Source organism: Syngnathus leptorhynchus, chromosome 1 (assembly GCF_054491065.1).
Source record: "Syngnathus leptorhynchus isolate UIUO chromosome 1, UIUO_Slep, whole genome shotgun sequence".
NCBI classification, from domain to species: Eukaryota; Metazoa; Chordata; class Actinopteri; order Syngnathiformes; family Syngnathidae; genus Syngnathus; species Syngnathus leptorhynchus.
Window position 1 is genome coordinate 20,253,007 of NC_141195.1, and position 26,525 is coordinate 20,279,531.

At 40.1% G+C, this 26,525-nt stretch overlaps 2 protein-coding genes across 6 annotated transcripts in view; one reads left to right on the forward strand and one right to left on the reverse strand.

The window, feature by feature from the left end:
- Nucleotides 1–8,347, reverse strand: part of LOC147062611 (gamma-aminobutyric acid receptor subunit alpha-5-like) — a 29,922-nt gene extending 21,575 nt beyond the window's left edge. For 3 of the 5 annotated variants that reach the window (XM_085913891.1, XM_085913975.1, XM_085913643.1), the window contains exon 1: nt 1–2,482. This exon is cut by the window's left edge. The gene's annotated coding sequence lies outside the window, so the exon portion shown is untranslated. Of the gene's footprint in view, nt 2,483–7,687 lie in introns of those variants that run through there. The other 2 variants (XM_085913803.1, XM_085913720.1) reach the window with 1 other exon arrangement.
- The window catches only part of LOC147062612 (gamma-aminobutyric acid receptor subunit beta-3-like), a 38,802-nt gene extending 16,855 nt beyond the window's left edge, over nt 1–21,947 (forward strand). Inside the window, exons 3-11 of the mRNA XM_085914228.1 lie at nt 342–433; nt 584–651; nt 10,041–10,261; nt 12,158–12,240; nt 12,907–13,044; nt 14,282–14,434; nt 18,824–19,071; nt 19,408–19,476; nt 21,579–21,947. Coding sequence (XP_085770354.1) covers nt 342–433; nt 584–651; nt 10,041–10,261; nt 12,158–12,240; nt 12,907–13,044; nt 14,282–14,434; nt 18,824–19,071; nt 19,408–19,476; nt 21,579–21,947 — 1,441 coding nt within the window. The remainder of the gene's footprint in view (nt 1–341; nt 434–583; nt 652–10,040; nt 10,262–12,157; nt 12,241–12,906; nt 13,045–14,281; nt 14,435–18,823; nt 19,072–19,407; nt 19,477–21,578) is intronic.
- The last annotated feature ends 4,578 nt before the right edge of the window (nt 21,948–26,525 follow it).

Here is a 26,525-nt window from a genome sequence, read left to right on the forward strand (position 1 = left end):
CTGAGCTGTTGACTCAAAGCGCGCGTCCCCGACCCCCCTTTCTCCAAGCGACTTTTCTCATGGATAATCAATGGATTTGACTGTGGTTTAAAAGACTGTTGATCGAGAAGAGTCTTGTCTTTCGCCGTACCGCTGCTTTTACCGTCCTATGTGCTCGTAAACATGTTGACTTTGCACAAGGCTCGCCAATTGCGCGTCTTGTCCGCGCTAGTGGTCGGGTCCATAGTGTGTTGCGCCAAAAGGTGAGCTCTCGCGCCCGCATCGCTAAGTCAAGGTTACTCATCAGGTTTGCATGATGCGCGAGTCACGGTGAAGATTTTTTTTTTTTTTTGTCGTTTCAGTGTCAACGAGCCTGGTAACATGTCATTCGTGAAGGAGACGGTGGATAAACTCCTCAAAGGGTACGACATCCGTCTGAGGCCAGACTTTGGAGGTATTCACCCATCATTATGCCCCCCCCCCTTCCCAGTAGCTTATTTTTTCTCTATATATTTATGTTGTTTTGTTTGTTTGGCAGCAGGAAGTGTGTTGCAGTCAATTAGGGTTACTTGTGCATGATAACTAGCTGTTTAACCTCTTGCAGGGGCTCCGGTCGCAGTAGGGATGAGCATAGACGTGGCCAGCATAGACATGGTGTCTGAAGTCAACATGGTGAGTGGATTTAGATCATAAACATCGCATGCTTGTGTTTACAAAAAAACAAAACAAAACGATGCTTCTCGTCTTGCCTGCTCCCAAACACATTTGCACCGGTGCTTGTATATAATTACAAATGTAGCCAGAAGTGGTGACGGCTGCCCGTGTAAATCAAGATTCGCCTTTCAGCCCATTATATTGTTTGACGTGTAGCAGATTGGATGGTTTTCTTGGCATTGAACATTTGAATGCCTCCACACGCCGTATATCATTGTGCCTACTGTATAGGCCCCCGGGAAACAAATAGGTTCAAGCTGTGTGAGCCAATTCTGGTGATAATGCAATTGCTTGGAAGGAAGATTTTTATCTCTTGTATGTGTGGATATAATGGGGTGGAGGGTTGATGAGAGTTGAGGGCTCTGGTTTGTCACTGTTGTGGTTTTAGGTTGTCTTTTGGAAAAGACACCTGAGTTTTACGGTTTGGGAAGATTCAGTTTTGCCCTGGAGAAGGTGCAAACAACATTAGGTCCAACACATATCCTTATGGTCTAGATGAATCTGGGTGCAAATCCAATATTTTATTGTGTTTCTCCATTCAGGGTTCTTTGTCGGTTTCCATGGACCATTTAAATCTTATTAACCTTTGCAATAAGCAGCCAACGGAAGCCTATAGCTCACACATGGTGCTCCTTGTTAAGCTTGTGAGCCAGAACATACAGGAGCACCCTCTCAGGAGGGTCTACTCAGCTGACAGCTACCAGACAATTCCGACTGGCTGCACTGATAAGGGGATGCTGCTGGTCTTTGTTACTTTTCTTCTTTATCATTTGAGGCTGCTCCAAAAACATTTGCAGATAATGACCTGAATTGCATCAATAACATGATTGGCCCAATCGACTGGGTTAATCAAGTCCATTTGGTTCAGGTCCATACTAAGAAAAAAAAACAATCATACAATGAGCAATATCAGCACTGACACATTACAAGGGCTGTTGAATTTGTGCAATAAATGGCAACTGTATTCTGGCTCATGGACCCTTGAGCTTCTGAAATGATTTGGTCATTAGAACTCATCAGAACACTGCAGCTTTGTTATACGCTGGATCGCAAAGGGACATCTGTGTGGGTGGGCGCTGATCAATACTAAAGACTCGATGATTACTTCACCAGGTGATTGCTGGCTCGGACCTTTCAAGCAGTCATTCCCATAGCAACCACCGCTTCCAGTGAGGTGCATTTATGTGTCACAATTTTCTTCTGATAAATTGTGTACCTCAGATTTACGAGCGGATTAGACTCAGTCAATATCTCAATATTATTCACTAGGGGTCCAAAGCCAACATCAGCCAGTTATGGCTTCTGATTGATGAGAATTTGTCCAAGAAATAACTGGACTACTGATCAGCCAAGCGGGACACGTCAATGTTTTGCTTACTTTAGTATTTTAATAATGTCAAATAGACACATAATAATTTCTTTTTTTTTTTCATTATTATTATAGAAGTTTTAATATTCTACCACCACTTTTCGAGTTGCATGCTTCTTGTGCAAAATTGCTGTCATTTTCAGCACATCCCCTTTTTACCCAATAAAAAAAAACGGCCTTGGCATAAATTGGATAAGGGCTCATAAGAGAGAACGAAATAATGACTGTGACACTGACATGCATTATCCAGCCAGCAGCACAGTCACAGCTCTCAGTGGTTCCCTGGAGTAAAGCCTTTCAAAATGGTCACTTTCCTGTATTTGCTTGTGTACAATTCTAGACACTGAATCCACTTCACCAGCCAAACAAAGAGGCCCAAGGGTACAAGTCATAAAATGCTCCTAAAATTTCAGGAATTGTCAAAACATGTCGACTGCTTGCTTGGGGTTGGGGGGGGGGGGGGGGGTCATCCCCATCATCCCCATCATCCCCCTCCCACAGAATGTGAAAAAAAAAATCTGTGGGAATAATGTCAAAGAATATAGTTAGTGGCAATGCAGATAAACTAAAGGTTAGGAATAGAATGTGAGTCATTAATTTGCTTTTAGATATACAAATGCACACATTTAGAAAAGTAATTAAATAAAACATGCAAGTAACAAATTGCTTTCAATACCTTGTGGATGACCAGATGAAAAAAGCGCTCATTAAATGTACTTTAAATATTCAGAGAAGACAATCGCAGTTCATCTCTGACTATTTTAATAATTCACTAATTCTTTGAGCCCTCCTGTTCATTTATGGTATACCTTCACAATCAGGCTTTGATGTACAAAGGTAATAATGCTCAGTTTAGCTGGCACCATTAGCGAAGCATAAATATTTGGTGTGTGTGACTATGACAGCTGTTTTGATGATTTTCCAAATTGTTGAGCTGCACATCGGAGGACCACACACATCACAACAAACGCCAAAATCTGGCGTAGGCAAGTCCGGTTCTAGGGTGCCGCTGTCCTGATTTTTTTCCAGTTCAGCAACACATTTGATTCAAAAGTGGACTGCATTTTTAGTGAGTTTTCTCATTTGTGGGCTACATTATTTTGCGAAAAGGAAAGTCAGAATTATAAATGCAGTTCTCGGCGTGAGGCAGCTTTTGATACAGCTCTTTTGGGTTTCATTGGGCATAACTAATGAAGTGTGTGGCCAGTGAGTATATATTCTCTAGACATTTTCCTTATTTGCAATTCTGCCCTATGTTGATTAAATGAACTGCAGATCGAATCAAGTCTGGCAGCAAATCAAGAGTGTAAGAAATATGGGAGAAGAGAGAGAAAGAGAGCTGTAAGATGTAAATATTTATCGAAACAGAAAACAGCGCAGTGTGAGCATCTGGCACAGCAGGTACTGTCGCTTTCCCACTGCCCTTTATGAGGGCACAAGCTCCTCATTCAGCAGATGTGAAAAGGGCCGAGATGAGGTGCACTAATTACATCAGAAATTTGTTTGGGGGGCACTGGGGGCATGTGGGAACAAGATCAGAGCCAAGCAAAATAGATTAAGGGGACCTGCTGAAGCAGTGATTTCAGGAAGCAAATGAAAAGACGTCCTTAAAATCAACAGTCAGTGTTTTGATTGTTACTTCTGTATAGTTAGGTGTGAATATGATGGCAAGGCTCAAACTAGTTTGAGGAGCAACTTTGCTAATTTCAAAACAAGACAAAGTGGTATCAATGACCTAAGTGACTTTTTGTTAAAGTTGAACGATGCTAAGGTGTGTGAGTTTTAGTTACCTTGGGCCCCAAGTGACCAACTGGGGCCTTGTGCTGAGCCAGTGACCTCGTAAAGCGGCTGACATACCCAAATTGATATGAGTGGGCCGCGTAATTATTAAGAAGGCACTTACACTAACTTTTTGATTGACTATTATCCTCCTGCCAGAAGGAGCTTGTATTCACTTTCATCTTTGGCTGATGTAGCGACACTTCCTGTTCACACTCCAACTGTAATGTCTCAGGTGAACAGTCAGGATTTGCTGACAGGAGTAATCAACGCCTCTGATCCCATCGCATGTACTAACTTCTTTATTAGGGGAAATTAATCTACAGACCCTCACGTGGGCAAATGGTCAGCACCAAGTTACACTAACAGGCTGAACAAGCGAGTCATCCCACGGCTGCATGTGGGCGAAAGAGAAAGCGATTCATCATGGAGCACTGAAAACATCTCTTTCTCCAAATGTTCATACTGCCGCATTTATTTTCCTACTAGTTGGTTGCTTTTCTTGTACCCTGACTTTTTAAATATATCTAATTATTTTTGGGTTGTCTGTCTTATATTGCATCAGCTTCAATTTGGTTATAAAAATAAGCTCACACAGTTAGCAAGGTAACTCATGTAGGCCCTAAGTGTGTCACCATCATTATGTGACTGTATATAGGTCCCACAGATCTTTTCTCTACAGTGTGGCTTAATATACTCATGTCTTTTATCCACCATTCTACTTCCAGACTGATGAAATGTAATTGGCCTCAGGAGGCCACATGCTGTTGGAGAAAGTGATGGTTGCAAATATTTAGAATAGGAAAAAGCTCCTTGTTGATCTCAATGTTGGTGGAAGATGATGTTCCACAGGTGTTGTGATCTGCATTGAATGGGATTTACAGAAATGGTGTTGCATACTTGTTTCTTTCCTAATTATTGTGAGGAAACATTAATATGACCAGCGTTTTAACATAAAAGAATGACTTTATATATTAATAACAACATAGTGGTCTGCTACTCTTGATTATTTCAAAATGTGATTAATTTGTTGATTACAATGTCAATTAATCAATTAATCTGATTTGAAACATCCCATTTGCATCCCTTTACTTAAAAATGGTATTTTTTCTTTTTTTAAATTATTTATTTATTATTGCCACTACAGAAATTCCACCATCAAATTTGGTTATGATTCAATTAGTGGTTTGATCATTAACATGTCAGAAAACGGGCAAACATTAATTGCTGTTTTCCAAACTCAAAGCAGATGATTGTCAATGTCATATTTTGATTCAACACAATTATAATCAGTCTGCTTTCATCAAAGACTAAATAAATCTGAGTCTGAAATTCTGATATAGGCACTTTTAGTTCTCTAACTGAATAATCTATCCTCAAAAATAACACAGATTCTATTATGGATAAATTGTTAGTGGGTATGAGATTAACGTTTGCACCTGTAATAACAAAAAATATATATTATTACAGTTAATTTGGGCAAATTCATTATTTCATAAGTGTGTATAAAACTGGAAGCCTTTAACTTAAACCATTACCAATAAATTAGGTATAATTTCTCTCAAATAAACTGAAGGCATGTTTTTGACCTCTGTGTTGCTGACTGATTGACTCTGAAAAATAATCATCTCATTTGATTTCATTCTCTCCTTTGTCTCCTTTTGCCTATAAATCCAAATTGCCTTGTGACCATGCCAGTAATTGGCATCTGAAAAGACCATCTTGTCCAAAAAGAGACAATGTGTGTAGTTTTGTAAAGCCATTCAATAACTACTATGACTGTTTCTTTGCCTTGGCCTTCTTAGCATTTTATGAAGCGATACATCATGCAATATTAGACAGAAATGAACTTATCCTTCGTATCGAAGGGATACCCTGTCATTTAGAAGAAAAAGGCCAATTTGATACTTTTATTTATTTATTTTTTGCTCCCAGTAAGGATTATTTTTACTCTTCCTTGGCGAGAGATAAAGATGATAGGAAACCACTCAGGGATTCCCCCGCACTGCAGCAATATACTGCCCCAGGGATATCCCAAAGGAATAGGCTGAAATTACATTGAAGTGTCTCAAATTGGTTCCTATGGAGTACATGCTGGTTACATATCATTTTTCTCTGCAGCATGGGAAATACAATATATTCCATTATAATTATTGCCATGATTTATTTGACAATATTTTATTTCATTTTTGAATCTTTATTTATACTCCAGTATTTTGCACTGCTGGTCATAGTTTTTTTTTTTTTCTTACTTCTGCTCGAGTCGTGCAATGAGATTTCATTGTTGAGTATATTTGAATGCCAAATAAAGGAAGTCTAAGTCTAAATTGGGAGTTACAGTAAAGGAAAAGTTTCATCGTTACCCGTTGGAAGTCGTAATTTCTTTTCCACCTTATAAATGCATTTTCTTCTTCTGTCCTAGAATTATGTAAAATGGTACATCATGGAAGTACGTAAGTACATTGTATGCCATTTGGCAAATTTTGCTAACCGTGCCTCTCATTGCTGCTCGTGGTACTATGCAACCAATCTAACAGTTACTTTTGTTAATCGTTCAATCTGCAAGCAATATTTTGCAATCTGTCCAAAGCCTTTGGAGTCACACTTTTGTTTTATAAGATTCATGAATACAGTCAGACTTTTTACAACCTACCACTCACTAATAACAGAATTTCAGTTTTTGTAGACAGACAAGACAATTCTTATGCGAAGTAAGAGCGCTTGCACTGCAGAGGAAAAGATTAAATTAAATATGGGTCACTTCACAGCCAAAACACTGCTTATCTGGATCCTCACAAATGAATGTGTTAATCCAGGCGGCTTAATTGAATAATTGAGGCTCATCATCTATCTGCACTGGTCACTGTTATTGTCTCTATAGAATTATTGCCACAAATCTATCTTTTACACAGAAAATCAGAACCCACACTAGAGGGCAGGTAGCAGAGAGCTGCGCTAGCCCTCATCACAAATTCCCTTTGATTGTAACCATGCAAGATTGATGACGGCCATGTGTTTATACATGGCTACATGGTTGGATTCAATTATTTATGTTTAGGCATTCTTATGCTTGCTGGACTGACTGCCTACCTACTGTCACTCCAGATTGAGTTGGGAATGTAAATCCGATCCCTCTCAATGGGAAAAGCTATGGGTGGTGTCATTTGATGGGACTGCAGAGTCAAGTTTTGATTGTGATGTGGGAGATATCGAGGAAAAATCAACATGAGAAATTAATTATAGAACACTGTGGAGTGCCCAATAATGTACCACTGCTAATACCTTCTCGACCTGGGAAGCTCCTAGAGAATTATTACATTCAGATGATAAGTACATTGACTGTACAGTATATGAATGTTTAACTTCATACATGGAGAGCACAGAACTGATCTTAACTTTGGCTGAGTATTCATGGCGTTCAGCTACTTTGTGGTGTACAAGTCCAGTGTTGAATCCAATTGCAGTCAAACATCAAAATCTGAATGCCCTGAAGGTGGTACAAATTTGGAAGCAAACCAGAGATGCAGAATGAGAACGAATAAAACGTTTAACACATTTCCCTGTCTGAGCTATAGCTCACACAACACTAAGTCGTCCCGTCATTGCAAAAATATATCACCACACATATCACCACAATCATGCTTGGCAGGTGTTGTCTCAGGCTCCTCCCGATAAAACTGGGTCAGATCGGTTTGAGTTTGAATTGAAGAGTTTGCGGTGTATTTAAATTGGGACCCCTGCCACTTTACTGCTTCATCCTCATCTCATTTCTGACTCCATCTGCCAGCACGGTTCAAACACCACTTGTCCTCGTTCAGCTACAGCCATTTTGGATGCCGTTTGTACCTGCTTTGAGATCTCCTCCATCAGATTCTTGTCGGTTTTCTCCTCTGACCTCAAGCAACCCTTGCGCTCTCTACGAGGGAAGCCCGGTCCTTCACCATACTCAACTAGTAGATTCCATCCTCTCTCCACTCTTCTCAGCTGGCTCTAGAACACAAAGGACTGGTATCTCCCCATCTCATGCTCATGAGCTTCCTCAAATGAATAAAAGTCTTGAACTAATTGAACTTTTTATTTCCATTGTTTCTTACAGGAATGATTGTTTCCAAATAGCAACCAGATATGCACTGTGTCTGACCTTTAAGTTGATATATACATTCATTACAGCTTAGAACGAATATTTTATCTGGCGGCGTTAACCACCATATGGTGCACACGCAAATCAGATGGCAGTGAAACTGAGTCCCACTCATTCTAATTGTGAGTCACACATAGCAGCGGGGGACTTCCGTGCTACATTAGTAAATAGAAAATAGATAGTCACATACCTGTACGTCCTATAGGTGCAAAGTCAGCTTTGATTAGCAGCCCAACATTCAACGATTGATTCATCATTGTTTTCTTTATGATGACTGTGAGGAATCATAACATTGTGAGATGTGTGGGTCCATAATGAACATCTAAACATGCTTTATTTGCTGTTAAATATTACATATAAGCTTGCATTGGTATTTGGTCACTCCAGCAATGAGGGTTATTGCACCACATTTGTTTTCCTGGTGTAGCCATTCTTTTAATTGTTCTACATTTTCCCTACACCCCAACACCATTAAATGGTGTGCTTTGATCATCCTTGTCTAACCATCTTGTGACGCAGCACCAGCATTGTACTATATTTCAAGTAATGTGTACAATTTAGTGAGGTATCAGAACTCAATGAAAAACTTTCAGAAGAGTCTAGAATTAAATACTGATGAATATTCCATCAACTTTGGAATATTCCATTGGATTTTCAAGGGTTTATGTTAATTTGGGGTCTTTTGTGTTTTGGTCTTGTATTTTGTAAGTGTGTGGGTCATGCACACGAGGGATGTGCAAAAAAAAAAAAAGAAAAAAAATGGTGCCTGCAGTTATATAACAAGTGTAGTGCTGCTTGAACATGCCTCTTGTTTTGCTGTTATGTGTCAACCTGAGTGCTACGGCAACCAGCAGGTGTTGAGTGCCTTGCCAGCGCCAGGTTGGTGCAGCCTGGTTTTATTTCAGACCCACAGCGGGCAGAGGGGAAAAGATGGCGTTGGCTCAAGAGGGAGGGAAGAGAAGTACAGAAGGGAGTGGGGGTGCAAAATAGCAGAAAGACAATGGGGGATGTGGCCTGACACCTTGAGTATTTTGTTGTTTGTGGAAAACAGTTCCTATATTTACCTCCTATTTACTGAAAGTAACCTTCCGATTGTTTTGGTCATCAATTTGACTCATTCAATGTTTTTTCTCTTTGAATATATGATTGACAATATATATTCAGTTATTCAGTCATTGCATCTTTTTCCAAGTTGGAAGGGCTGAACTGGGTGTTATGTGTTTGCTCTTTCTTTTTGCGCTCTCAACCACTATCATTTCTATCATTGAAGTTCTGTCAAATCCATTTGGCCACAAAAGTGAAATAGAGGACATGGCATCTTATTGAAAGGCACCCTCCTCTCATGAGAACTATATCCTCAGTGTTGAACCACATCTGTCTCACGGCCAACAGCATATAACTCTCCGTAAAATTTTAAAGTCTACTTGAACAACAGAGCCGAATTAATGCTACCAGAGTCCTCAAAGAAAGTTACAGATATGAGGATGTCAGCACGAACCAAGAAATAAAATACCAGCTTATGAACTCTTCAAAGAATACTGAAGAGGACAAATATGGGGACAGTCGGAAAGTCTTGTATGTGACCCACTTGCTTGCTCATTTTGGCAGAAGTATACAAGTCAAAGGGCGAAGCAACAGCAAGCCTAGGGGCTGGTGACACTTGAAGGGCAGCATTTCGAGCAACCATGTCTCTCAACACGTTTTGTGTTTTTCTCAGATTTGATGTCAGACAAACTACACTGCAGGAAATATGTCACACATAACACTGAGAATTGCATAGAGCAGTTTAGGGTGCAGTCTGCCTCTCAGCAAACAAAGTATCGGACAATTTTGAAATATCTACACCGGTGGGAGGATTCAGGGGTAAACGTTGTCCTCAGGATGAAAAGCGTTCCTAAAGTTAACTTAAACAATAAAGTAAATAATGCTATGGATTCTCCTATTCCAATTCCGATGAATCTTTGGATATGTCAATCAATACAAAAATAATTTTGCTCTAAGCAGTACTTTGGAACTTCCCCCAAACTAACGCTACGCTCATCTTGTGTACTTTTACAGGACTACACTTTGACTATGTATTTCCAACAATACTGGCGGGACAAACGACTTGCCTATGTTGGAATCCCGCTCAACCTGACCTTGGATAATAGAGTAGCAGACCAGCTCTGGGTACCAGACACTTATTTCCTCAATGACAAGAAGTCATTTGTTCACGGTGTCACCGTCAAAAATCGAATGATCCGTCTCCATCCGGATGGAACCGTTCTTTATGGCCTCAGGTAAGGTACTTACGCCACAATGATACTTTTTCACATTTCAGTGGAGTTTCTGTCCTTGACTTGAAAGGTTGCTTGGGTACTAGCCCCTTTGAATGAAACTGGATCAGGCCAAATGATTAATTCTCATCCACAAATGGTTTCAAAGTGAATCATAGGGTAACAAAAATAATTCAAGTCCCAGTGTCAAGTTATTTCAGTATGTTTAATGCCCTATCATGGCACTACACTTTCCTAAAATGATACTTTGGCAGTTATTTAGTCCCAGCCACTGAGCACCCAAAGGATTATGTGACATGGTCAAGGGCATCTCAATATTTAGTTTGAATGGATGGGAGATGGATGCAGTGAGAAAGTCCAGAAAACAGATATTGTAGCAGGATATAAGCAATAATATCAAGCTTGTCAAACTGCTGTTTTCCCATGATTTAATAAAGCCCTCGTTTCACATTTCTATTGATCTTCTAGACAAGCACGAGTGACCCGTGAATAAAACTACATAGAATGTAAATAATGAAGCATAATGAATGCAGCTTTTCTCACAACAGCTGCATCTGTATCTGTCACCTTTTGTAAATGCAAGTGGAGTTATACACTACAACCAAACATAGCGTTCACGATATTGATAGTTAGTAATGCAGTTGTTTCATTTTGATTAATACATTGGCAGAAGTCTGTGTGTAGTTGGGTTTATTTATTCCTCTAATATACTGTAATGCTATAGAATCACATTGCTTCATCAGAAAATAACTCAAGAATTTACTAACCGTGGTTAGAGTATTACAAATATTATTTAATTTAAAAATTAGGGTTATTTATTAATGACAAGGGATGTGTAAAGATAGTCCATTATGTTTACAGATAAGAGCATTCTGTCTATATGTATCTTGTGGACCTGATGCTACTGTAATAATAGCTGTGTAATGTTGTCACATACTGGGTTTCAAAGCTTCGTGAGAGTCTTAACTGAATAAAGACAACCAGTGGCAAACTGCCAAGCTGCCGGCTTTGTGTCGGGGTTGAGTTGGCCTCAAAATCATTGTGAATTTGCATTTCACTTTGCTGCTTATTTCCGACTGTCTCCTTATCAGCCGTTTGAGCTTGTACATCTGACAAACAACACACCTCATCATGACCCAAAAACGAAGTCAAACTGTCTTAATGCAATATTCCACAGTCCTCTTCATTCCACAGAGTAACATTGAGGTTTTTGGTCACTTGCCCAATTGCTCAGTTTAGATGGCCGGCATGTTCTAGGATAAGAGTTAGAATTAGTACTCCTGGTTCGAATCTTCTTTCATTTATTAAAGATTTACACAACTGCACCAATTGAAACGTTCAAAGTAGAAGACATTTATCCGTACCCTACCCCAGATCATTGCCTTGGGACAATTCCGTACTGGCCATCCAGAGACAATTCCATGCCTGCTTTGTGCTCTGACATGCACTGTTAACTGCGAGACCTTACGTAGAGGGTGCTTTTCCAAATCATGTCCAATCTACCACAGCTGGACTCAAAGTAAGATGTAGAAACATCTCAAGTATGATCAGATACAACAGAGCTCAGTTATGAGTCTCATGGAAAAGACAAGGTTTTTAACAAAATTGCAAAAAAAAAAAAAAAAAGAAAGAAAGAAATCCTCATTTGTTGAAATTTGAGGACTTCTGAGGAATTGTATCTCTTTTTGATTAAGGCTGCAATATAATGTGGATAAATTGAAGACTGAATACAAATATACTGTCTACAACATGCCAGAGTTCTGTATTAGTATTTTTAAATACAATTACCAAAACAGAATTTTACCTCAGATATGGTTCTTCAGCATTATTACACACAATACGATATAAAAACCGTATTCCTATGTCCTCTCCTCCCCTACCTGTGTCTTTTTATGGCAGGATAACTACGACGGCAGCATGCATGATGGATCTCAGGAGGTATCCCCTGGATGAGCAGAACTGCACTCTGGAGATAGAGAGCTGTGAGTCAAGAGACCTGATGTTGCCCAAGCTGTCATTTTGCTGCACAGGCAGAGTACATCAGTGCACGTGAAGTACTGCACTTTGAACTTGGACACAAAGCTCATGTTTCTAAGATCACAGTTCAAGTTATTCAAAAACTAATATTAAAAAAAACATTTGTTGTTATGACTGCTGTGACTGCATCCATCTTTATATAAAGCACTAAGAATTATTACAATTCAAAGAGGAAGTCAACCTAAACATTCTTTGTTATAATGTGTTCTTTGCAGCCCAACTAGTCAAACCACAGTGTTCTGGTTAGTGTTTTGTTTGCCTGTGATGTCATTTTCAGTTGACAGCAAGTGGCAAAATGGTCGCCTCCTGAGATGGATAAAAATGGGTGAATTTTGTTGCTTAACTCATTTTCCACAAACGCAATATAAACCAAAATTCTATGCTTAGACTATTGGTGGGTACATACGTAAAATGTTGACTTCCATGAACTTACATGACTTGTCAAAGCAACATCTGGTTCTTGGAATCAACTTCAAACATGTTTTTTTGTTTTTCCCATGCTTGTGACAGCCCCGTTGGATGATAATAAGCAAGGCTTCAGCATCTTGCTCTCCAGTGATTCTTAAGCAGATGGTTACACCTTGGTGTCATGTGTCCCTCCTCTCGTGCAGATGGCTACACCACAGACGACATCGAGTTCTACTGGAAAGGGGGCGAGTCAGCCGTCACAGGGGTGACGCGCATTGAGCTGCCGCAGTTTTCCATTGTTGATTACAAGTTGGTGTCCAGAAATGTTGTGTTTTCCACAGGTAAATACGCACACGCCCACACTGGATCATTGCGTCAATCATCTATTTCCACTCCAAATGCAACTGTGCGTCTGAAGTTAGTTTTCTTGACTTAGTCCCCTGACCACGAACCTACATTACCCACATGCTGCATCCACTTAGGGTTTTTGTAAGGTTTTGGAGTCCCTATAAAATCCCATAAAACAAGCAATCACATCTGTCATTGAACAAAGTACATGTTTAAATCCAACTTGGTTTACAAATAGAATTTCAGATTGCATTGTGATCAACGGTAGAATCTGAGTCAGTTATTGCATAGTGGTTTTGTAAAATAGTGAAAAATAGTCCTCATGGCAAACGATGGATGGGTTCGCTTGCATGCTTCTTCTTCTTGGGAGCCTGGCTTAAAGACAAGTCACAACACCAACAAACTGAAGAAAATCTCTCCAAGGGTTCAGGCTAATTAAAATGGTTTGTTTCACAAACAATACTAAGAACCTCTTTACGTGATTCATGCTTGGAACTGGAAATAATTACTAATGAGGTCAAAATTAGCTGACCCACTCAGCTTTTGATGTGGTTGTTGTCGTCTTCATCTTAACTTTTGGATACTTTGTGTGCCGGCCTGCACAGATGCTTGTTCCTCCCACTCACAAATTCTGTACTGTGTCGCAGGTACAGCCAGTACAGCTCAACGCCCACACTCACCTACACACACACTCACCTACGCACACACACACAGACACACACCCGCACAGACACATAATAAACACAGTCACACACGCACACACACAAATGTGTGCAAGTATATTGTTTGAGCTCTAAACAATGACACATTCCCACTTCCCAACAATGCATAGTTGAAATATAGTACTAATTCTTCAAGACGTATTCATAAATTATGCAGACGAGATTCGTATAGAAACTACTGTATGCGAATATTTACCACTATCTTCAGTAATTCGTCATTATAAGTGTGTGTCTCTGTGTGTGCTCATTGGTCTGTGTGTGTGTGTGTGTGTGTGTGTGTGTGTGTGTGTGTGTGTGTGTGTGTGTGTGTGTGTGTGTGTGTGTGTGTGTGTGCGTGTGTGTGTGTGTGCACTTGTGAATTGGGTGTTGTTACCATGGCAATAGATCCAACCTTGGCCATGGAAATATAGAAAGGCAATGTTTCCCTATCTGCTCATTGACTCAGTAAGATATTGTAATTGTCATTATTTAAGAACACAAGTCTATTTTCTCTTTCCATTCCTCACAGGTGCTTACCCTCGGCTTTCTCTGAGCTTTAAACTTAAGAGAAACATCGGCTATTTCATTCTGCAGACGTACATGCCATCCATCCTGATTACCATTCTCTCCTGGGTATCCTTCTGGATAAACTACGACGCCTCGGCGGCCAGGGTGGCTCTAGGTGAGAAGCTCTAGTAGCTGTAATGTTGTTGACTCACTCACCCATTTGGAGTCACTAAGCACAATGCCACATTCTTAATGCACTGCGAGGAACGTGAGGAATCTCCAACAGTAGTGGTAGCAGGGGTTGCTCCTGGAAATAGTTTGGAAATTTAGTTCCTGAAAGGAACAGGATCAAGAGCCAAAACGTATTACTAATAAAAAAAAAAAAAAGTGGTCTCAATTGGTATGCGACCGTGACAGCTATTGCATCTGTCTATGCATTCTAGTCTGCATGATTTGTATTGTTTTCAAAGGCTTTCCACGTTGTTTGCAACTCACAACACACGGCAGAATAGGGCGAGAGAAATGAGGCTGTCAGATTATAATTGGAATAATATTGATGCTACATGAATTGGTCTTCCAGCAATCCTCTGCACATCCTTCAAAATCCTATCAAAGCAACAGCAGCTCACTGGTTGACAAGGCTGAATTACCAAGCAGAAAAAAATGACCTCAAGCCCTGGTCCTATGAGCATGCTCCCAACCTGATTGGTCCTTAACACAACACAAAATTAGACCAAATAATGAAAAGATGATCAAATGTATTTAGCTATGTCGCTCGTCGTCGTTACTGGTGCACACGGGCCGGTTGACTGGTAGCCCATATCAGTGCTGACAGGCTCATCTAGGTGTAATCTATCACTCACAAAATGGTCGGGTCACAATTTTAATCATGACTGCCATCCAAATGTCAGGTCGGCCATGGCAGTAGTCTCTCCTGCCAGTTGCAGAGTTAAAAATTGTAAAGTAAAAAATAAGGGGATTTCATGTCTATCAGTTTTAGACTGTTTTATTTATTCAGAAATTTTATAGCCTGTTTATGCACCTCCTGCACCCATAATAATGGTTTTAATCCGAAATAATCCCGCAAAACTGATATCAGTGACTGCTCAACCAATAAGAATTTGGTCGGACAAGGGCTTGTTGACCAGCCAACTAGCAGACGTCAGCCCTCGTGGAAACATTAACCACTCTAATTGTAATCATCACAGCCCTATTAAAGTAAGTGACTGCATTAAAAAAAAAAAACTAGGACACAAACTCAGATTACCAGTAAAACATCAATATTCCTAACGTGTGCACATCCTTAATCTTGCTCCACTAATTTGATTGTACCTTTTGGTGTATATCATCTTTGTGTGGCTAGCTCATGGATGAGTAATGACCTTAACACGCCACTGTTTAGAGAGCATGCTTTGATCTATTACCTTTCTCCAGACATCAATTTCTTTCATAGCTTAGTGGCTAAACAGACATGTCACACTTGGATTTGTTTTACAACCGCAAATTTGCCAGTGAGAGTTTGTTTTCTTTTATTGCATCTTGCGTGGACTACATGCCCATTAATTAATGAGCGCCTGAGTGGGTTTGTTTTCCTTATTTGGAGGAGGACGTGTGCAAGTGTGAGGTGTTCCTGGAGCTGCAATAGCTGTAGGGTCCATTCATGATTTCTGTTGATGTCTTATTACCACCTTTCTGCATCAAGTTGCTGTAAATCTGGGATGGGGGGGGGGGGGGGCGTTTGTATGTGTGTGTAAAAGCAGATACTTTCCTGTAAGATAAGAGTAATGATTAGTTGTGGGAATGCAATTGGAAAGAAAAATGATGGAAAAAAAAAAAAAAATTGAAAAAAAATGAACTGAAAATTTTGAAGAGAGAATCTGTCTGAATTGACACACCTGGTGTAACCGTTTTAAGATCCATTTTACTGCAGTCAAGCCTTTCGTTCATAATCATGTTAAAGTGTTGCTAATAGCACTGCTTTTAGTGTAACGTTAGACACACATACCTTTGACGACCACCTCAAGACGCTCTCTTGGGTACTTTTGAACATGCTCTTTGATATGTGTCTGCAATGCTATCCGTGTATTGCAATGAACATCCAATGCAATTTGACACATTTTATTGCAGCTTTCATCTGATCCTTTATTTTTTGATCATGTTAGGCTGGGCTGCTAATGGCACACAGTCATCCCTGATTAAAGGAGATTTGATTGCCGTGTGCCTATGTTTTCAGCTTTTTCAGGCCGAAGAAAGACTCAAGGACATATACTGTAACATAAAAAGGTGTGCTGGGGGAGGGGTACACTGAGAGCCACCACTAAATGATGGCAAGATGTGATGTGGGAAGAAAAGAGATACAAATAAATGTAGAGGGAATAGGGAAGGTGGTGACATAACAGATGGATGAAATGAGAGCAAGAATTGGATGGCGTCACAATGGAATGCGACAGAGAGACACAGAAAAAGACAGAGGCAAGAGAAAGCTTATAAAACGATATTTCTCCCAAGAGACGGTAACGACGTGATGAAAGAGGAAGAAGGCCCATTGGTGCTTGCATGGCCTCTCGATTATGTTGTCCAAACAGCGAGGGAAGTAGAAAAAGGACGGGGAGTAGGAGTAATAGCAAAAGGGAGAAAAACGTAATGGCAAAGATGGAAGAAGACCCATAAAATAGAAAAAACAGGAACAAAATAATAAAACGTCACCAGGTTGAGTTATGGCGGTGCAGGGTATTTGTAGGTGAGATTGACATCCTTTCTCAGACAAGCTTGTGTACATGCTCTCCTTGCTGACCTTGTAAATGCGTCGATGATTCAAACCGAGGGCTCGATTGGCCTCAGTTGTCCCTCGTCCCGATCCACTGACTGTTCCATGTCTCTTCAGCGTGTTTTACGACACCCTCCCTCCCGAACTCCAATTGGTGATCGTTTGTCCATGACAAGTGCTACGGATGCATTGACTGTGATCACATGTAATAAAATAAGATGCAACGCAAGAGGTCAATGTTTAATTGCATGCCTTTATGAATTACTTGACACATGTCTGCCAATCAGTTCAAGGTCATGTGTGTGTATGTGTGTTAGTGGTGTTGGAGCGCTCTATCATTTGGTAACCTTCATGGTTAAGGTTATCCGGTGCTCACGGCATGAGATTATTTTAATGAGTTATTTCTACATGATGACCAAAGGGTCGCGCCAGGTTTTAAAGGCATACCTTTGAATTTAGATGAAACCGAGAGGACTCTTGCCGATTGTGAAATACCCTCACTAACAAAAAAGCCTCACGAACAAAAAAGCCCTCAGGAAAGGAGTATAAATGCATGAGGTAATTTTCCATGTCCTCTTGCCCTCCAATGCACAACAAATTGTATGATCTTCCACTAAACGAGCAGGGGAAGCAGACCCGGAATAAACGTTTTCCTCGAAACTGTTCTTGTTTCTATAGTAACACCTTGGATATCTGCAGGAGATACCGTAAGTGTAGCTTATGAGGTAGCTTTATTGCATGATATTTGGACTTGGGACCAAGTGTGCAAATTCTGAGTCAAGTATCACATGACTATAATTCTGGAATTTTCTGCTTAATATTTGTAACAGTTGGATACACACTAAGGAACATCATGCATACGTGATATTTTCAGTTTTTCTGGAAGATGGTGAACAGAAAAGATGATATACCTGATATGAGTAGCGCAGCTGGGGCGTGTGCCACAAAGACATAAACATAGTGAAACGTATCTTTGTTTAGAATGCTATAGTACACAAACATGGCAAAGGTGCGTGTCGCAAACAAAATGTCTGACAGAACGCGAACGGCAAAGATTTCTAATATTGTAATGAATCCTAAAAAATGTAATTGCCTGTAGACCAATTTTAAAGAAAACACACTTTTCACAATTTGAAACACTTTTCTTCCTCAATGTCTGCAATGTGGTTTCATCTATAGAATTCAAGGAACAAGAATTAAAACCAACTTTTCATTTTTTAAGCATTTGCAGAGTTGCAGGCTGTTTTGAGTTGGTCGAGTACAGTCGAGTCACGGTGTGACGAAGCAAGTGACTTTGGCTTATGTGTGAAGAGAAAAGCGAGCCTGCATAAAGATAAAAAAAGGATATTGTATTTTCACCTATGGAGGCTGCACTTTATCACCAAGCCATTGAAATTATCCTAGTCAATTAGCTACGAGATTTGTGCGAGTGCTGTCTGCAGCAGACTCATCACCAAACTCATAATATCTCCATCATGTCGATAACTTTGTCTTATTTGTCAAAAGGTAATACTAATCTGTCCTTTTGACATAAATTAAACAATAAAAAGTCACAATTACATATATGTAGTGTCCTCTAAAGCTAAGGAGGCGAGAGAGAACGAAATGAAAGAGCTACACTTGAGCTGGTTTTGATAGGTTTGTGACTGACCTTTTTGACCCCTTCCCCTTAAACAGAATAAATCCTGTTATAGTTTCATAAACCGGCATAGGAAAACCAAGGTTGAATCAAAACGAGCAAAAGTCAGTTTTTATGAGCTTTGTCACAATGTATGTCATGTTTGTGTTGCTGTGAAGGTATCACCACGGTGCTGACCATGACCACTATCAACACACACTTGAGAGAGACGCTGCCCAAGATCCCCTACGTGAAGGCCATCGACATGTACCTGATGGGCTGCTTTGTCATGGTTTTCCTTGCCCTACTGGAGTATGCCTTTGTCAACTACATCTTCTTTGGAAGGGGGCCTCAGATGCAAAAAAAGCTGGCGGAGAAGGCTGAGAAAGCCAACAATGAGAGAGCGGCCAAGTATGACGCTGCAAGGGTAAGTTTGACAGGATCGCTCACTCACAGAATCAGTGAATACGCAATGTAATGTACTTTTTGCTGAAAAATCACATTTTGACCCAGGAAAACAGGCTGGAGAACCGCTCAGCTAGATAATCAGTCAAAAAAAGGATTAATGGTATTTTTTTTCTTCTCCTTCCAGGAGTCAAATGATAAATCAACTCCCATAAAATTTACTTTTGTTCACTCTTGACAGAAGCTGTGAAGAGTACCGGTGTGCATGGCTGACATGTTTACATTAATGAACAGGCTTCTGTAAGGCTGAGGCTTCAGTGAATGACAAAATCAGTATTGAACTTTGTCATCTTCTCAGGAGGCAGGTAGTAGGGCTGCATCCCTTAAACGGTCCAATCAGATTAGAGGCCTTCGCCACTCACGCTCGGTGAGTTTTTCAGTCAAGATTGGCACCATTGCCAACATGGACCTTTCATTTTTTGCTATTTTGACCTTCAAATAAAACACATCCGCCCTCATCCATGGATTCAATTGCTGGTTAGCATGAAAATCTCTCATTCATTTGGACTTTTGCATTGTATTATTTTTTTCTACATTAAAAGAAGCATCGGTGAAATAGCAGTTTACCTTTCACCAAATGCCGTTGCACCAATGAGTTGTAATTCGTCCACTCATTCAACTGGGAAAAGACAAATGGTGATCACCAACAACGGGGCAAGAGTGGAGGTAGTACAATTTACTTCTCGCAAAAGACTGAACCGCATTAGCTACCACAGCAATGCAGACCACTTGTTAACAAGAAGAGTTAAGTCGCTGAAATTTGACACAAAGACTAGCCTAAAAATGTCTTTTACAGAAGTGATGGAATGGCTCACCTCATAATCCCAGACATACAAACTGTGCAACACAGTGGAGGTGGTGTCATGGCTTGGCTTGCATGGCTTCATCTGGGATGGGCTCATTTATCTTCACTGGTGTAAGATATCATGGTAGCAGCAAAAAGATGTGTTCTCTCAAATTAGAGAAGTCCTGCTTTTGTCAAAATACTCCAGGGATCACAAATTGTCAAATATAGCATATTTCTCGCCTTCATGAAAACAGTGGTGGGTGGTTCTGTCCCAAACTGTCAACCAGCTATCTTCCCACCTCATACAGTATACTGCTGGGCCGACCATTCTTCATTGTCTCCTCTTACACCTCACACAGCAGTGAATGTGCGAGGGAACCGGCTGTTTGCTTCTACTCACTGAAGCGGAGCGTGGAAAAGCAAGCGAGTCCCCTTAGCTGAAGACAAATAAAGACTTTTACTTTACGGAGGCAGACACAAACAGACACTTGGCTTTGGCATGAAAGTGCTTCTCCCTCCTCTTCAAAGCAGTAATTTTCCTCTGGAACTTTGCCCAGCCTAGCTGTCAATGGCTGAGGAACTCGTTGCGGTAGTTCACAGAAATATTTTCAGAAATAGACAGATAATAATAGATTCATTGGTTGTTGAGTTTCAAAGACCCAACTACTTGGATACAAACAATGAAAAGAAGCCAATTTTCCAAAAGACATCCGCTTTTAAAAAGACGCAACAAAACTGATTAGGTGATCGTTCATGACCCAAAGAACACTGCCAAAACAACCAAAGACTAAGGAGAATGAAAGGGATAAATGGGATCAAATTAATCATTTGAATGTTCCCGACATGGTCCGTAATGCCCTACATTTTGGCCATGAGCTATTTCACCTGTATGTTTATTAATATGGTTAAGTATTATTCTAAATCACAACATATATATTGTAATGATCGGATAGCAGTGTACTTCTCAGCATGCACTCGCGGGTGATTTGCCCAATTCTCCGCACCGACGTCAGAGAGGGAGGAGTCTCTAGCCGCTAGCTTCCTCCCTTTCAGTCATCTCTCCGCATTCAGTCAAATCATGCCAATCCGGTCAGTGATTACGTGTAAATAAAAGCTGAACTGTTGACCTCTTGTTTCATATTCAGCGTATGAACCAAACCCAGATTACAGCGAAAAAACAGCATTTGGCTTTGCTGTCCCAATACTTTTGGAGTGTAAATGTACTGTTTATATTCTACAGCACTGTGGAACATACTCAAGCAAAAACTTTAAAACCCACGCTGATGGAGTCACAACCTGCTTAGCTGAAAGAATAAAAAAAAGTAGAACAATGTTGGACTTGCTCAGCCGCCACATTTGCATGAACCCCATCGTGCATTGCTACCAATTTGGTTCCTGTCACCAGCACACATCATGGGCATGCAATGTGTTGTATCTGCTACGTGTTCAATGAAATTGTTGAGTGATGATGTTTCAGTGAGACTACCAACCCGTTATGTCAGTCCTTCTTGTTGTGCACGCCTGCTTGGATCTACTCCCTCATTGATTTTCTATTAGAGTCTTCAGGCTCTAAGATTATGATGAGTCATTAGTGAATTACAGTCAAGACATATCACATCTCATGGCAGAATTTCAACTTGGTCCACCTACATCCATCTAATAATGTTTGTTCACTCACTCAGGCGGAACCAGGACATGGGAACATTCTGCTAACCACCTTGGAAATCCACAATGAAGTGGCAGGAGGCGAGATCACCACCAGCGTAGCAGACATCAGGAACTCTCAGTCCATGGTGCAGCTGGACAGCACAGCCTCATCGCACATTCAATATCGCAAGCAGAGCGGTGGAATCGGTCCACGTTCAGCCAGTCGTCATTCACTAGATCGGTCTGTTCAGAAGAAACGCAGCCGACTGAGAAGGCGGTCCTCGCAGCTAAAAATCAAAATCCCTGACCTGACCGACGTGAACGCCATCGACCGTTGGTCACGGATCATCTTCCCCTCGGTTTTCTCCTTTTTTAATCTTATCTACTGGCTCTACTATGTCTGACTGGACAGTTTTGTTGTTTGTCATTTTCTTTCTTTCCATTTGGTTTGGTTTATTTCCTTTTTTGTCTGCGCTTTTATACATGCATTGAATCTATCAACATCAGACTACAGACTGAAAGACTGAGAAAGCTCCAGAACAAGTTCTCGTCAAGTATCTTTTTATATTTGCCGTCTTTGAATCTGTTTTCTTTTCTGTAGTATGTACTGTAACTGGGACTTGTGGTAGTCATTTCCCTTAAAACAAAATGCCAGCAATTGATTACATCCAGTAGTTGCAAAAAATGATTAAAATAAATCCCAAAAGTGGTATTTAAGAGAAAAAGAGAACTTGATACCACGTAGGTGATCAAAAAAAATGCAGGCAATTCCTAAAAATCCAGTAAACAATATGTTTGATTGGTACCCTATGCACTGTAAATGCATATGCAATGATCTTCCAATGTGGGGTTAACTTTTACCGACAGTTTCTACTTCAGGATTATCGTGACTCTCAGGCTTCAAGGTTTTTACTATTCTTGGCATCATTTGGTCGTGGAGAGGGACGACAAAACAGCACAAGAATGAACAACACTGCCATTTGTTTTCCACCGTTTAATGGCTCCTGAAGCAAACGTGGAACCTAATTTTATCCAAATTGATCTAACTGCCAAGAGTTTTGCGGGAGGCATTGTTATCCACCAGGTATTGTATCACCAAAATATTTAACAAAATGTTTAGCGCTACATTTTTCTTATTCAGAAGCTTTTTCAAGTAAACCTCATGGATGTGTGTGTTTGTTACTCATGTGCTATTGTTTTTTTTGTTGGATATCCTGCAAATTTCTCATCCATCATTACTTGGGGCACTATTGTACTCTGTGTTTATTTGATTTCCCACCTTGTCTTGTTTCCAACAGTGAAACACTGGAGAAATACTGTGTATATTTAAACATGTATATACTATATGTATATATAAATATATAATTTGTGCACAACCCTGAAATGAAAAGAGAAAAAAAAGATGATCAAGTCAACATTGAGTTTGTGATTGTTATGCTGGCAAATGTCAGTCTATTTAACTCCAAAAAAAGAAAGAAAAAAAAAAAAAACATCCATTTATTTTATTCTCCAAAACGTGACCATGTTGGAGTTCCAGTCGATGCAAATGGATTTCAATGGACTCCACAGTTGAACCGCGTCAAGCTGTCTGATGAGCTCATGCTGGCGTTGAATGTATCAGATCCATTGTTCTTCAGGTAGAGGATAATGAGCCATGGTCATAGTTTTTTCCCCACCTGTAATGATTGTAATATTGCACGTGAGCAGGGTTTGTGTGTGTGTGTGTGTGGGGGGGGGGCATGTACTGTACTCATGCACAAGACAGACAAGTAAGTATTCAAATGCTGTGACTCGATTGCTGCATGTAGAACTGGATTGTGGCTTAGAATAATCAACTTCCAACTCATGAATGATCAAGTTGAAACTTCTTTTTCATGACCACTGGTTCACCCACCCTTTCCCAACAAACACTCGCATAGCTTTGTGCATGAACATATATTTAATAGGACTACTAAGAGATACTTAAGAGTACAACTTTAAACTTGTGACAGTCTTAAAATAACCGAATGTATTGTACTTGGATTGTTGCTGTCTGGCTGCACTTATTTTGAGATCAAATATTTCTGGGGGCAGGTGGGGTGATGCAGTCCCCGAGCTGGTCTTGTTTTCTACTGTGTAGACGAGGCTTCACGTACATGTGAGGTGGTTTTAAAGAATCCTCATGCTCCAGAAAAAATAAATATTTGTACATCTATAGTATGAAAACAGTCAATAAAGGCTCATATTCCAGGGCTATTATTTTTGTTTCTGTCAACAAGTTAAAAAAAAAGAAAAAAGAAAGCAAACAAACTGCTGACCTAAGTTATCTAAGTTATTGTGTACTGTGCATGCAACAACACATTTGGAGAGACTCTTAGAGGAAGAGAAAAATCTTTTTTTTCCCCCAGCCTCGTGAGAACTAACGGACGCTCATCCATGAGAAGACTACACTTTGTTGCTGATTTGAAAAGAAAGAAAAAAAAAACGTCAGGTGTTGTATGGCCTTGGTCCCATCATGGAATGTGAATTGTTCTGTGCTGCCACAAATGTATTTAGGATTAGCTTTATATTGTATATCTCTGTATGTTACGTTTTCAGAGGAGGATTACGTTAAATCATTGAATAAATGATATACATTGTAAATGTTTTGGTTGTGAGCGTGCTTGACACTCACATTAAGTTGACATAAATCTACAAATATATGGCTGTGTCCACCCATAGGCCTGTTTTAGGGTGTGTCCCCACCTACTGCCCCAAATCAGCTGGGGTCGGGTCCAGCACTGCCTATTTATTTATTTATTTATTTATTTATTTATTTATTTATTTTTTAACATGAGAATGATTTAACCAGCTGACACGCGTCACAGTTACCATGCACAGGCTTTCCCTTCAATGACAGTCCATCTGGCTCCTTCTTCTTTCTGCGCTTCTGTTGTCTGCAATGATGTCGGTAAAGCGTGACAAAGTGACTCCAAGCTGTGCACCTTTTTTGGGTGTAACCACTAATCTAACGCATTACCTTTCCCAGTCAAGGAATCAGATCTCAGTTACTCTTCAAATAACACTAAATGCATCGAATGTATTTACATCAACTTGATGGATTTCAAAGAAAAGTGCCTTTTCTTATCAAAGTCAGTTGCGGTTAAGTGCCTCCAGATTGCAGCAATGAGGAAGAACTCAAAAGACTTAAATAAACCACACACGGTGATCTCTCACGTTGGTGTTGCGCATGCAATTACGTAAACGAATAGAGGTTAGAGGAAGAAGAGAGATTGCGAGGTGTTTTACTTCCTGCCGTCACATCTACCAACTGGAACATTTTCCACATTCTCATAATTTGTCTCCTAGTTCTTGATTTGAGCCCTCAGTAAGTACTCCGTTCCACTATTGCTTTGTTCAACAGTACATCCTTGGATTTTCTTTTCCATTTTATTTAATTACCTTCCAAACATTTGCGCACCTGTTTTTCTTCATTGGCTGAATTTACATGGACACATTTATTCAGATTAAAAACCTGATTGGAATAAAAAATGCTTCATGTGCACACAGCATTCGGAATAATCTGATCGGATCAAGGCCATTCCTATCAAGATTTTATTCCAAATGAGAAGGATGATCTATGTCAATTGATATTCCGAATGGCACGCATCAAAACACATTTCAGAAATTTCTGTGATGTCAGTAGACACGTTTGTGTTATTTCAGGAAGCTGCCATTTTCTTGAGATTTGCTTGGAACCGGAATTGGTCTAATGTGGTTTGACCTTGGATCTTAGCTCCTTAATCCAAAATGAATGGAGTTCACTAATTAAAGTATTGTACGATATTTGCTTTGATTTTGTTCTCCATCCTCTGTTAGAATTTAACCAAACTGTAATTTTTTTATTAGAGATCGGACTCGCATCCAAAATCTGTGTTCACTATTCATTTACCATATGACCAGCAAGTCTCGAATCAATTTACTAAATAGGTTACTAATTGTACTTTTTTTGACTTTTTTTGACTATGACATAAAACATATGTAATAGTCCGAAATATGGTAACAAAATTAATGGACGTCAGAGGGCGAGGGAAGAGAGAAATGACGCAGTAAGGTACACATTAGTTAAGATTTTTTGAGTGTGTTTATGGCCAACAGTAATCATTATTTTGATTCTGATTAAAGAGTTTGTTGCTAGCGTTCTGCAATGCTACAATACATCACAAATAGCGTTGTCATCCAATCTGTATTGGTATCTGCAATACACATAAGGATGTGACTCAAAATAAAGAAATCTGATTTTGTATCACCCCTTTACTTGACATACCACTGATTCGTGCATAGCCCTACTTATCGTGATAATGGCAAACATGATAATGAGTTGCAGCATAGTCCGCAAAAAACATTATGGCCTAGATTCACAGGGAAAACTCTCAGGTGCCTGCTGAAAGACCTGTGTTGCCATCAAGCTTTAGTGATGCTTCACTCGGAGTGGAGTTGCATAGCAACAGCAGCTTGCTTGCAGCAGAAGTGTTGAGTGTCTCTCGTTAAAATACAAACCAGCTCACACTGAAGCTGAGAATTCCCGAATATGAATGCAGGCAAATGAAACATCACATGTCCTGCACTTGTCCTGTTTTCACCAACTGCTCGGTGAACAGAGCTGCTCCCAATAACTGACCCAAATAACCGCATGCAAAACCCGAAAAGCCACAAAGCTGCGGAGACTGGGCCCATGTTGGGCAAACTCACAGAATGAATTCTTTCTGATGTCTTCCTCCTTCCTCCCTGCCTGGCTGCCAAATGACATACTTTCTTCTAATTCATCAGCACCACAGCAAGTGACGGCGGGAGCGTGGGAGAGGGAGGTGGGATAGGCGAGGGAAAGAAAGTGTTTCAGCATCAAGCGCCCGGTCTTGAATACTATAGGGAATACGTTGCGTTTTCTGTACACTTTTTCATGTTGCACTTGTGTCTTTATGATCTTTTGAGCAGCAAAGCTCAAAATGTAATAACAGTAAACT